The sequence below is a fragment of the Bos indicus genome, chromosome 4 (genome assembly GCF_029378745.1).
Source record: "Bos indicus isolate NIAB-ARS_2022 breed Sahiwal x Tharparkar chromosome 4, NIAB-ARS_B.indTharparkar_mat_pri_1.0, whole genome shotgun sequence".
Classification (NCBI taxonomy): domain Eukaryota; kingdom Metazoa; phylum Chordata; class Mammalia; order Artiodactyla; family Bovidae; genus Bos; species Bos indicus.
The window spans coordinates 93,744,487-93,757,755 of record NC_091763.1 but is presented as its reverse complement, the minus strand read 5'-3'; the positions used below and the strand labels follow the sequence as shown (position 1 = coordinate 93,757,755).

Genomic DNA, 13,269 nt, shown 5'->3' with positions numbered 1-13,269 from the left:
AAGTCTGTCTAAACCTACACACCTGGCCAACAACTCTCTCCTGAGCCCTGGTCCCCAAATCCTGAGTGCCTGCAGGGCATCTCCCTGAGTTTCCGTGCCACCTCAGGGCCCTTAGGGAGAAGGTCTGATTCACGTAGTTCAGGTTTTACAGTTAGATGGGCAGCAGAAAGTGGGAAGGAGGCAGAAGCCATAGAGAGCACAGCCAGTGTGGAACGGCAAGGGAAGAATTAGCATAGAAATAGAGTCCACAGAAGTAAAACAGATGTAGAAGTACAGGTAGAGGTAGGGGAGCCAGGAGGGACTGTGTCAAAGAAGTCCAGACGGAAGAGTCTTGAGAAGAAGGGAGTGGACAGAAACAGGGTACTCAGTTCAGTACAGTTCAGTCGCTCAGTGGTGTCCGACTCTTTGTGACCCCTTGGACTGCAGCTCGCCAGGCCTCCCTGTCCATCACCAACTCAGCCCCGGAGTTTATTCATGTTTAGTCATGTAAGCTCATGTCCATTGAGTCCGTGATGCCACCCAACCATCTCATCCTCTGTTGCCCCTTCTTCTCCCACCTTCAATCTTTCCTAGCATCAGGGTCTTTTCAAATGAGTCAGTTCTTCCCATCAGGTGGCCAAAGTATTGGAGCTTCAGCTTCAGCATCAGTCCTTCCAATGAACACCCAGGATTGATCTCCTTTAGGATGGACTGGTTGGATCTCCTTGCAGTCCAAGGGACTCTCAAGAGTCTTCTCCAACACCATAGTTCAAAAGCATCAATTCTTCAGCGCTCAGCTCTCTTTATAGTCCAACTCTCACATCCATATATGACTACTGGAAAAACCATAGCCTTGACTAGATGGACCTTTGTCAGCAAAGTAATGTCTCTGCTTTTTAATATGCTATCTAGGTTGGTCATAACTTTCCTTCCAAGGAGCAAGTGTCTTAATTTCATGACTGCAGTCACCCTCTGCAGTGATTTTGGAGCCCCCCAAAATAAAGTCAGCCACTGTTTCCCCATCTATTTGCCATGAAGTGATGGGACCAGATGCCATGATCTTAGTTTTCTAAATGTTGAGTTTTAAGCCAACTTTTTCACTTTCCTCTTTCACTTTCATCAAGAGGCTCTTTAGCTCTTCTTCACTTTCTGCTATAAGGGTGGTATCATCTGCGTATCTGAGGTTACTGATGTTTCTCCCAGTGATCTTGATTCCAACTTGTGCTTCATCCAGTCCAGCATTTCTCATGATGTACTCTGCATATCTTACTGGTACAGAAAATGATGGTATGGTTTGCAGTCCTTGGAATTTTAGAATTAATGGAACAATGACGTTTATCAAGCAATTTTGCTGGAGCAGCAGAGGCAGGAGTCTGACTGTAACAGGTTGAGAAGAGGACATTTCATGAAACAACTGGGTCTAGATGCTTGCTCCTTGGAAGAAAAGCTATGACAAACCTAGACAGCATATTAAAGAGACGTTGCAAAGAGTCAGACACAACTGAATGACTTCACTTTTTCACTTTACCGACGAAGGTCCTTATAATCAAAGCTATGATTTTTCCATAGTTGAAGGAGATCAAACCAGTCAATCCTAAAGGAAATCAGTCCTGAATATTCATTGGAAGGACTGATGCTGAAACTGAAACTCCAATACTTTGGCCACCTGATGGAAAGAACTGACTCATTAGAAGACCCTGATGCTGGGAAAGATTAAAGGTGGGAGGAGAAGGGGACGACAGAGGGTCACATGGTTGGATGGCATTACGGACTCAATGGACATGAGTTTGAACAAGCTTCGGGAGTTGGTGATGGACAAGGAAGCCTGGAGTGCTGCACTCCATGGGGTTGCACAAAGTCTGACAGGACTGAGTGACTGACTGAACTGACTGAGACCAAAAATGTCAACATCAGAGAGCTCCCTGGGTGGCCCTGTGATTAGGGTTCTGGGCTTTCACTGCCGCCGCCTGGGGTTCAGTCTCAGGTTGGGGAATCAGATCCTGAAAGCCAGCGGCACAGTCACCCACCTCCCCAAAAAAATAAGTATCATAAATGATTCCCTGCCAAAAAAGGAGGAAACTGTTTCAGATTAACAGAGACCACAGAGACATGATAGCTAAACACCATGTGTGATCCTTGATTAGATCTCTGATCAATCCAACTAACTGGGATAATTTGGCAAAATTGATGACAATTAAAAAATCCCTGATGGTTCAGTGGTAAAGAAGCTGCCTGCCAATGCAAGAGATGTTGGTTTGATCCCTGGGTCAGGAAGATCCCTGGAGAAGGAAATGGCAACCCACTCCAGTATTCTTGCCTGGGAAATTCCATGGACAGAGGAGCCTGGCAGACTATAGTCCATGGGGTCACAAAAGAGTCAGACAGGACTTAGCAAGTAAGCAACAACTGGGATAGTTTAAAAAAGCAATACAGATTAATATTGTTTTGATGTCAATTTCTTGACCATAAAAATCCTACTGTTGTTATAAATGAGAAAGTCCTATTATCAGGAGCTAAGTATTTAGGAATGAAGATTAATGATGAACACAACTTACTTTAAAATAGTTCAGGAAAGAAAAATGTGCGTGTGTGTATATATATATGTGTGTGTGTGTGTGTGTATGTATGTGTGTATATATATACCCTTTTACATATTTTAACATTTTGCTACATTTGCTTTCCATGTATGTAAGACCTACATAGATGTATATATGCTACATATACATTATATGTATAATATGCATATTAAAAATAAATATATTTATGGTTGCACTGGGTCTTCCATGCTGCATGCTGGTTTTCTCTAGCTGCGGTGAGTGGGGGGCTACTCTTTGTTGTGATGCACAGGCTTCTCGTTGTGATGACTTCTCTTGTTTCAGAGCAGCGCTCAAAGGTACATGACTTAGTTGCCCCGCTGCATGTGGGGTCTTCCTGGACCAGGGATCAAACCCATATTCCCTGCATTGGTGGGCGGATTCTTCACCTCTGGACCACCAGGGAAGCCCTGCGTATGTTTTATACAAAGATTCACAATTTAATAGCTGCCACTTACTCTGATTATCAGTATATAAGAAATATATATATAGATATACATGTATGTTTGTATTTATATTATATATGTATATAATATATACACATGTGTACATATACATACTCTGATTATGTGTATATAAGAAATATATGTAGTATACAAATGTTTACCTATATATTTGTATTATACGTGTGTAGGTGTGCAAATGTGACAAAATGCTAGGGCAATGGTTTCAACTTGGAATGACTTTGCCTCCCAGATATGATGATGTCTGGAGGTATCCGTGTCCTTCTCAGTTGAACTGGTGCTACCAGCATCTGGTAGGTGGAGACCAGGGGTGATGCTGAATATCCCACAGTGCACAGGACAGGCTCTCAGGACAACCAGTGATTCAGCCCCAAATGTGAATAGAGCCAAGCTGAGAACTGTGATTTAGGTAAAAGGCCTAGGTGTCATTGCACTTCCTCTTACTCTTTTGGTAAGCTTGAAATTAAAAAAAAACAAACAACTCTTATTGTCCTTTCTGTACTGTGTGCAGTCCTTAGTTGCTCAGTCGTGTCTGACTCTTTCCGACCCCACAGACTGTAGCCCACTAGGCTCCTCTGTCCATGGGGATTCTCCAGGCAAGAATACTGGGGTGGGTTGCTATGCTCTCCTCCAGGGGATCTTCCCAACCCAAGGATCGAACCCAGGTCTCCTGCTTTGCACGATTCTTTATGGTCTGAGCCACCAGGGATTTTTTAATTGTCATCAATTTTGCAAGGGGTACTTCCTTTCTAAAAAATGTCCTCTCTCGGGAATTCCCTAGCAATCCAGCTTTTAGGTCTTTCACTGTTGAGGGCCCTCAACAGCGGCCAAAATAAATATACATATCCTCTCTCCACATGCATTGCCACATCTTCCTTCCCCTTCCATGGACATTTTGCATGTTCTTGGAGTTTCTGGCCATGGGCCCTGCCTCCTCCCTCACACTGGAACAGCGCTTCCTTCACAAACGGCTCCAGTAGCCTCACAGCAAGGAGGCTTGCCTCCCAAAAGCCCACGTGTGGCCTGTGTCTGGACTTTCCCGTCACGGCTCCTTTCACAGGCTCCCCTTTGAATTCTCATCCATAGGAAGGATCAGGATCCTGGTTGAGTTGGGTTTAGGAGAAATAAAAACCGCAGGGTTCGAGGACCTATTTTATCATCAGAGGCCCCCCAGGTGTCCTATAAAGGCTAGTCTTAATCACCTGCATAAACCAGACGATGAATGTGCTTTATCCAAGTGGAAATAGAAATGCAGCTGCCACCACAATGGAACCTGGGCATCAGCCCCCTTCACCAGGCTGGGAGCACCTGAAGGGTAGGGACCCTGTCTTACCTTCCTAGTATCAAGTATAGAAGATACTCAAGAAATTGTCACAATGAGATAATTTTATTGAAGAAAATTTTAGAGTGTTTCACCAAAAAAAATTTTGTTTGAAGTAAAATGTGCCACAACTTTTATATGGCTTGTGTGTGATAGTTCATGTCATACACCCACTATACCACCGCCACAGCTATTCAATTCAGAACTCCTAAGGGCTTCTCAGAACCCCAGCACTGCAATGAGCACAATACTAAATAGCCACTCTGCTAAAACCTGGGTGGAGACTCCGAGTACACAGCACCCCATCCAAGCCCCTGTTCAAATGCTTCCAGTCCTTTCTGCATGCTCATCATTTAACCATCTCAAAAGAGGAAGACATCGCCACCTCCATGATCCACTCAGCCCACAGAAGTCTGTGACTGGCACGTCTGTCCCCCCTTCAGCCACGTTCTCCTGCTGTGGAGACCAGAAAGCAGCAACACAGTTGCCACCTCCCTAATGTTCAGATAAACACAACGGCTCAGACATGAGCTCCTGAAGCCCAAGAGAGGCAGAGTAGGGCCTCAGACATCCTACAAGGTCAGAGATCCGTCAGGTTTTTCAGCATCTGGTGAGGCAGCAAGAACTAGAGTGGGGCTTCTCCAAGGGTCCTGCAGCAGTGCAACCTGGGAGTTTAGTGGAAACACAAATTCTTGAACCCCACCCTTCCTGCTGGGTAGGGCCCAGCAACCTGAGCTTTCGGGAGTCTTCTGGTGACCATGGTGCACACCCAGGTTTGAGAAGGACTGGACTAGAGCTGGTGTGTCCACAGAAACTGCTCGGATACAGCACTGCAGTGTCAGCAGAGTGGGAAGGTCGCCCCGTTTCTCAGGAACAGACAGGGTCCTTTCAGGTTAAGAGGAGCACCATCTTTCACCTGACCTGAGTCAGGGTTCCCCTGACAGCCAGCCGAGGGCTCACACTAAGTCCACACAGACGACACAGCCAGACAAGTGTCACCCCCAGCTTGCGGATTCTGAGCAAAATCCCCCTTCTCTGGTACAAAGATTCACATACTTGCTTTTCTTCTCTGATATTTACAAAATCTCTGATAGCTATGGGATTCAAAGATGGTGCTTATACTTAAAGGCGCCTTTCCTTCCATGTTACATATTTGGGGCTTTTAGGTCTTTGGGGGCCAAGCAGAACCAATTGCGGTTTTCTCTCTTAAGTATCTTCACACAGGCTGGGGAGATCCCAGAATATCAGTAGAAGGCAAAAGGCACATTTCCAGTAGTGACTCCAAGAGTCAGGGTCAGCCATGCTTAAAGGAAAGGGCTGCAGAAGGTGGGAAGATATAAGAGTGGAGAAAAAGAGGATGAAGAGTTTGGTCAAAGAGAAAGGAGAGAGGGACAAGGGCTAATTTCTCTCTTTCTCCCTGTAAATGCCATGGACAGAGGAGCTGGTGGGCTACAGTCCGTGGGGTCAGAGAGTCGGAAATGACGTAGGGACTAAGCATGAGCACCCTGCACCTGGACCACCCACCTGTCCTTCCTTTGAGCTACTGTTCCCGAGGCCTAGCGAGGTCAGAGCAGGGCTGACCACCCCGGTCTCCATCGGTGTCTGCGGGTAATTCAAGTCAGACAAGAGTCAGGCTGCTGAGAAGAAAATGGTAGTAACAAAAAAATATTTATTATTTTTCTAGAAAAAGATGAGGGAAGGAAACTGTGGTCGAAAGAGGGACCCATGAGCAAATGCAATGCTTTTTGTCATGTCTACTTTAAAAAACAAAACCCCTTTGGGCAAAAGAAAACTCGTGAAAGCTAGAACTGCCCTTGGACAGCGAGGTTCAATTCTAACCCAGATTTATAATAACTTTTAAAAGTTCTATCAATTCCACCACACTGTGTGGGAATTACCGCACACTTTCTCCCCCCCACCCCTTAACTTCTGAAAAACCAAACTGGCTCACTCACTCATATCTGGGTTTAGCTGAGGAAGTAAAATGCGTTTATCATTATCTACCACAGAAAAAGCACACTCAGTTTGCATCTCAAGATTGTCTTCAATAAAGTCTATTTTGCTTGCAACGGTGGCATAATCCTGCTTTTTCTTCCCCAGGTTCTGTTCTCTGCAGGATAGAGGGGCTGGGAAATGCTCTCGCTTAAGTCTTGCCTTTCCCCTTCTTTGTCTTGGCAGCACCTGGCCAGCGGAAGCCGCGCAGCTGCAGGCAGTCGGCCACGTTGTGTGCGATGTAGTAGAGGTTCAGCATGGCGGCGGGGCTGAGGATGTCCACTTCCGGCTTCTTCTGCTTCTTCCCACGCGACTTGCCCCGGCCTTTCTTCTTCCCTTTAGCTGGCTTTCAAAGACAAGTATATACAACGGGGCAAAAGTTAGTTCTTGTAACCTTGAAAATATGTTGAAATATGTTGAAAATATATAATTTTCAACATTTCCCACCGAACTTAAGGGGAAAAAAAGTTCCTAAAGGGAAAAAAAACTGACAACAAAAAACGTTTGTATAAAGCGGTAAGAGAAGTCATATGCAGTCCGATGTAGCGACTGCTTATCAGGCACCGTCCCGAGACCCAACGTGATTTAAGCGCCCAGAGACTGGGAGAGCAAGGCGGAGGAACTAAGGCACAAGACCTATACATTGCGGGCTGTGTCATTCCACGAGAGGGTGAAGTACAGGGAGATAAACCGGGGCGGGAGAGAGAAGGTCAAGGGCCAGAGGGGAATGCTTGTAGGGGGAGGGGAAGGCTGTGTTCCAGGCTTCCCCAGCGCCTCCCCAAAGATGCCCTCCCAAGAAGAGAAGCGGCCTTCTCCTCTTTACTTTTGTTAAAACAAAACAAAAAAACTCCAAAAAACACAAAAAACTAAAATAAAAGCCCCAACCTATGGCAATTAGTATGTGGGTCTTGTTTGCAGTTTGATTAGAACAAACCATAAAAAGGCGTTAAAAAAAAAAAAAAGCAATTGAGAAAATGACAATATCAAGTAATTATTAATTCAGTTAGGTCTGAGAGTGGCTTTGGGTCATGGAAGAAAATGTTCACACGTTCCAGACATGCATACTAAAATCTGTAGGCATGAAATGAAGCCTGAGATTTTCCTTTAAAATACTGCACCTTGCCCACCCCCACCCAACCAATAAAACATAGATGAAGCCAAGGTGGCAAAATGCTTACAATTTCTGAATCTGAGATACGACTATATAGTGATTCATTTTACTATTCTCTTTTTGTGCATGTTTCAGAATTTTCCTAATAATGATTAAATTAAAATGTATTGGCTAATTAGGATCAAATACATATTTTGGCATTTGTTATGTGATACTCTCAACCTCATTAAGCAGTCATGAGGATTAAGGGAGACACGAATCTCAGGCACATAGCAAGTATCTGACACTAAGCACTTAATAAAGGGCGTTGCCATCACTTTTATCATCGCTAATCCTCATGAGTTTCAAGGGAGGGAGGTATATTCGTGTCTTAAAAATGGAAAAGCAGAGGCTCGGCAAGGTCACAGTGCAAACCAGCATTCACCAGGCTCGGGAGCAGTGCTCTTGCCACAATCACACTGCCTGGTTAAGGCCCTGTGGGCACAGGAATGGATACCATCCTAACCTGGGAACAAATGATTCCCCAAGTTTTGCTACAGCCACACGAGGCTGCGAGGAATTTTCTATTCCTATGACCCACCCATACAGAAAGTAACAGATGGGAGTATACTACAGAAAAGGTGTCTCTTCTAGGCAAGGGAAAGGAGGAGTGTGTAAGTTATCAAGGATGCCTGCAAGGGCTAAATGTTTGTATAAAACAGACGTCCTGTTCATAGCACTTCACTTTAAAAATGTCCTCACTTAAACAAAGAGAAACAAAGAGAAACATAGTCAATGTGTTAAAAATACTAAAATACATTTTTGTTAAGTGAAATGGAGGATGTTCCTAGATATGAAATGCAGGAATGAAGATGAGACATTATGTTACAACACAGTGGCCTGGCTTCTGTGAGGAAATCCAAATGAAGAGAGACAATATGGAGCCCATATGATAACTGCATCTCCCGATAAAGCATCCTGGTGGGGTATCGGATGTCCACTGCCATAAGCTCTTAAGGATTCTGAGTCTTGGCTTCCTTTATGATTTTATACTCTTTTGCATGTCAAACACACTTGACTTACCTGGAATAACTGCCAAAAAAAAAAAGTGTGTTTTAATCTCTAAAATGGTTTGAGAACTAAGATTCACACAGAGTTTGACATTTTTATTCAAGGTTCTCATCTTTCTGTAGAAATTGGCAAACTGATTCTAAAATTCATATGGAAATGCAAAGGATATAAGACAGAGGTTTGACATTTTTATTCAAAGTTCTCATCTCTTTGTGGAAGATTCTAAAGTTCATAGGGAAATGCTAAGAGTTTTAAAAAAGAAGAACAAAGTTGAAGGACTAATACTACCTTATTTCTAGAATTATAAAGCTATAGTAGTCAGATGGTATTAGTGTTAAGATAGACAAATAGATTAATAAAGTGCAAACTAGACCCACATGTATATTTAGATAACTGATTCAAATAACTGATTCAACTGATTTTCAACAGAAGTACCAAAGCAGTTCAGTGGAACAAGGATAGGATAATCATTTCTATAAATGCTGCTGGAACAATGAATATCCATGTGCAAAAGAATGAACTTCAATCCATATATGTTCCATATGCAAAAATTAACTCAGAATGGTTCACAGACCTAATGGCTCAAAATTATAAAACTTACAAAAGAAAATACAGAGAAAATACTTTGTGACCTCGGATTAGGCAAAAATTTCCTAGATATGATATCCAATTTGATGTCTGTAAAAGAACAAATGGGTAAATTCACCATCAAAATGAAAACTTACGCTCTTCAAAAGATACTGAAAGGAGAATGCAAAGCAAAGCCACAGACTGGGAGGAAATACTTGCAAATCGTATGTCTTGAATGTGGTGATGGCCTAATGTCTGTACACCTATGCCAAACTTATCAAACTGTACATTTTATATATGTACAATCTATTGTGTATCAACTCTAGCTCAATAAATCTGTTAGAAAATTACTATAAAGGAATGAAAATTTTCAGTTCTGAGCTGGTTGGGTTGATTGACTACAACCCCATGGCTCTTGGCTATTGTGGTCTCAGAACACAGAGCTCTCGACTTAAAACTCTCTGAAATCTTTAATGAAGACCATTTTAGCTTCAAGCCACACTTGCCTTCCTTCTAGTACCCAAATGCGCCAAGATCCTCCCTGCTCCCTCCTCTTCCTGCAGATCTCCACAGCGGGCCTAATTTGTTTCTTATCTTTGTGCTAGCCTTTGCTCAAATATTACCTCTTCAGAAAAACCTCCCAGACACCATGCCTGTATTCTTTCTACTACTAAGGTGACCATATAATTCATTGCCCAAACCAACACACTGCAACAAGCATTAACTGGGACTGTCCCAGGCAAAGAGGGAGGAAGTACAAATGGCCTCCCAATAACCCTCCCAGCACTGTCACTTCCTATCTCCTTGCCCCAAGCACTCTTTACTATTTAATAATACTTTTTGTTTATATATTTATTGTATGTTTCCCTACCCAGAGGTTTTATCTATGAGTTCGCTTAATTCCCCAGGACCTAGAACAATGTCTGGAACACTGCAGGGATGAATAAAATATGGTGAGTGAATAAAATGCAACTCAGATGCAAGACAAACAGCTGAGAAAAGAAGAGAAGGAAAGGCAAAGGAGAAAGGGACCAATGCAGCCAACTGAACGTAGAATTCCAGAGAACAGCAAGGAGAGGTAAGAAAGTTGTCTTAAATGAACAATGCAAAGGCACAGAGGAAAACAACAGAATGGGAAAGACTAGAGAGATCTTCAAGCAAACTGAAGATACCAAGGGAGCATTTCATGCAAGGGTTGCACAATAAAGGACAGAAATGGCAAGGACCTAACAGAAGCAGAAGAGATTAAGAAGAGGTGGCAAGAATCCAGAAGAGTGATACAAAAAAGTCTTAATGACCTGGATATACATAATGGTGTGGTCACTCACCTAGAGCCAGACATCCTGGAGTGTGAAGTCAAGTGGGCCTTCGGGAGCATGAGTACGAATAAAGCTAGTGGAGGTGATGGGATTCCAGCTGAGTTATCTCAAATCCTAAAAGAGGATGCTGTTGAAGTGCTGCACTCAATATGCCAACAAATTTGGAAGACTCATCAATGGCCACAGGACTGGAAAAGGTCAATTTTCATTCCAATCCTAAGGAAGGGCAATGCCAAAAAATGTTCAAACTACCGTACAATTGCACTCATTTTACATGCCAGCAAGGTAATGCTCAAAATCTTTCAAGCTAGGCTTCAACAGTAAATGAATCAAGAACTTCCAGATGTACAAGCTGGATTTAGAAAAGGCAGAGGTACCAGAGATCAAATAGCCAACATCTGCTGAATCATAGAAAAACCAGGGGAATTCCAGAAAAACATCTGCTTCATTGACTATGCTAAAGCCTTTGACTGTGTGGATCACAAGAAACTGTGGAAAGTTCTTAAAGAGATGGGAATACCAGATCACCTTACCTGCCTCCTGAGAAATCTGTTTGCAGGTCAAGAAGCAACAATTAGAACCTTACATGGAACAAAAGACTGGTTCCAAATAGGGAAAGGAGTACATCAAGGCTGTATATTGTCACCTGGCTTACCTTATATGCAGAGAACATAATGTGAAATGCCAGGCTGGATGAATCACAAGCTGGAATCAAGACTGCCAGGAGAAATATCAACAACCTCAGATATGCAGATATTACCACAGTCATGGCAGAAAGGGAAGAGGAACTAAAGAGCCTCTTAATGAGGATGAAAGAGAAGAGTGAAAAATCTGGCTTAAAATTCAACATTCAAAAAACTAAGATCATGGCATCCGGTACCATCACTTCATAGCAAGTAGATGGGAGAAAAGTGGAAACAGTGACAGATTTTATTTTCTCCAAAATCACTGTGGATGGTGACTACAGCCATGAAATTAGAAGACTCCTGCTCCTAGGAAGAAAAGCTATGCTAAACCTAGACAGCATATTAAAAAGCAGTCACTTTTTAACTTGGTCAACAAAGGTCTGTATAGTCAAAGCTCTGATTTTTCCAGTATTCATGTAGGGATAAAGAAGGCTAAGGGCTGAAGAAGTGACGCTTTTGAGCTGTGGTGCTGGAGAAGACTTTTGAGAGTCCCTTGGACAGCAAGAAGATCTAGGCAGTAAATCCTAAAGGAAATCAACCCTCAATATTCATTGGAAGGTATTGATGCTGAAGTGAAGCTCCAATACTTGGCCATCTGATGTGAAGTGCCCACAAACCGGAAAAGACCTTGATGCTGGGAAAGACTGAGGGCAGGAGAAGGGGGAGAATGGGGCGACAGAGGATGAGATGGTTGGATGGCATCATAGACTCAATGGACATGAGTTTGAGCTAACTCCAGGAGATAGCGAAGGAGAGGGAAGTCTGGTGTGCTGCAGTCCATGGGGGTCGCAAAGTTAGAAACGGCTAAGGGACTGAACAATAACAACAGTCCACAGAAAGAATCCCACTTGGGACCCTAGACAGGGCAGCAGAAGCCAGGTGCCTGACTAGTCGCTCTTGGTATGTACTGGCGCCCTGGGCATTTTCTCGGTGTGAAAATTGCTCCGCAGAACCAAAGGACTTCAACCAACCAACTCACAAAAAGAGGGCCTGATTCTGCGGTTACAGTCCCCTTCGGCAGGCGCAGACCACCAAGAAAACCCCTCTCCCCCCTCATCTTTACCCAGAGCGCTCAGATCACTGGGCTGGACACCGCCACCCCACGACCCTTGGAGATGAAGGCGCCAATCTCTTGGCCCGGGCAACAAAGCTTAGTAAAGCGTGCCTCTACAAGACAAACGGTACTTAAACCAATTTAAAAAGTGCCTCGGAACCTCTTAGACGTAAGTAGAGTGTATTACCATGGTAATGCGTTCTCAGTTGAGCCGGTGAGTATGGCAAGGGTTCCCAATCCTGAAAGAAAGACAGAGACCCGAGTTCTCCGCATCGCCTGGGGGCGGCGCCCCCGCGCCCATTCCTGCCGCTCACCGGGCTGCCGCCTCTGCACTCGCCAGCGAACCGCTGCCGGTCCCGGGACCTCGCCCCGTTTGTCTGGGACCGGCTCCCGCGGAGCGGCGCAAGGAGGCCGAGGCGCTCAGGGGAGCCCGGAGGGGCAAGGGGGCCGTCAGCCACCGAGCGGCCGCCACGCCGGACTGCGCACCCGCCGCACGGATGTTCCGGGATGCTCGTCTGCGACAAGTGCGCCTCTCGGGCGCTGGAGAGCCGCGCGCACAAACGTCGGGAGGCGCGCGCCGCGGGGGCGGGGCCGCGCAGTGTCTACCTGTTGCCTGGACACCCGGGCCTGGCGCCTGGCCGTTGGCAGAGTCCGACCCGCCCACCCCGTCCGCGGAGCCCTGCCCGCCTTCCTGACAGACGCCGCCAGCCCTCCCGGATACGCCGCGTTGGCCGGGCCACTGTCCCTCGAGCGACTCTGGCTAAGGTTGCGCGCGCGTGGAACTCAGGCTCGGCGCAGCGGCGGCTGGCTCCGGGCCACACCCGGCCGGACGGGGCGGGGGTACCGTCTTGGCCTTGGAATGGGCGGATTCAGCTGTGAGTGTGAGCTCTGCCACTCACTGACTGACCTTGGAGAAGTTAGCCAAGACTCCAGTACCTTTTTTGGGAAATGAGATAAAAGCCTTTGAGGGTTGAAGTGAAAACAACATGCGGAAATGTCTTAAAAGAGCCTGTAATAATAGAAACATTACAAAATTAAAAAAGTTTTTCATGATTTATTTTGGCTGTGCTGTGCGCAGGCTTTCTCTAGTTGTGGCAAGTGAGGGCTACTCTCTAGTTGCAGTGCTCTG

At 45.0% G+C, this 13,269-nt stretch overlaps 1 protein-coding gene across 2 annotated transcripts; it reads right to left on the bottom strand.

Annotated features, from left to right (window-relative positions):
- Nucleotides 1-6,007: 6,007 nt before the first annotated feature.
- Nucleotides 6,008-12,522, bottom strand: SMKR1 (small lysine rich protein 1). 2 transcript variants are annotated; one of them, XM_070788157.1, is made up of 3 exons: nucleotides 12,455-12,522; nucleotides 12,328-12,379; nucleotides 6,008-6,696 (listed from the first exon to the last, which is right to left on the bottom strand). In XM_070788157.1, the coding sequence occupies exons 2-3, from the start codon at nucleotides 12,328-12,330 to the stop codon at nucleotides 6,502-6,504; spliced, it is 198 nt and encodes a 65-aa protein (XP_070644258.1). In that variant the 5' UTR covers nucleotides 12,331-12,379; nucleotides 12,455-12,522; the 3' UTR covers nucleotides 6,008-6,501. The 2 variants fall into 2 exon arrangements, with proteins under 2 accessions (XP_070644258.1, XP_070644257.1); XM_070788156.1 differs by having other exon boundaries at nucleotides 12,328-12,467.
- Nucleotides 12,523-13,269: the final 747 nt, after the last annotated feature.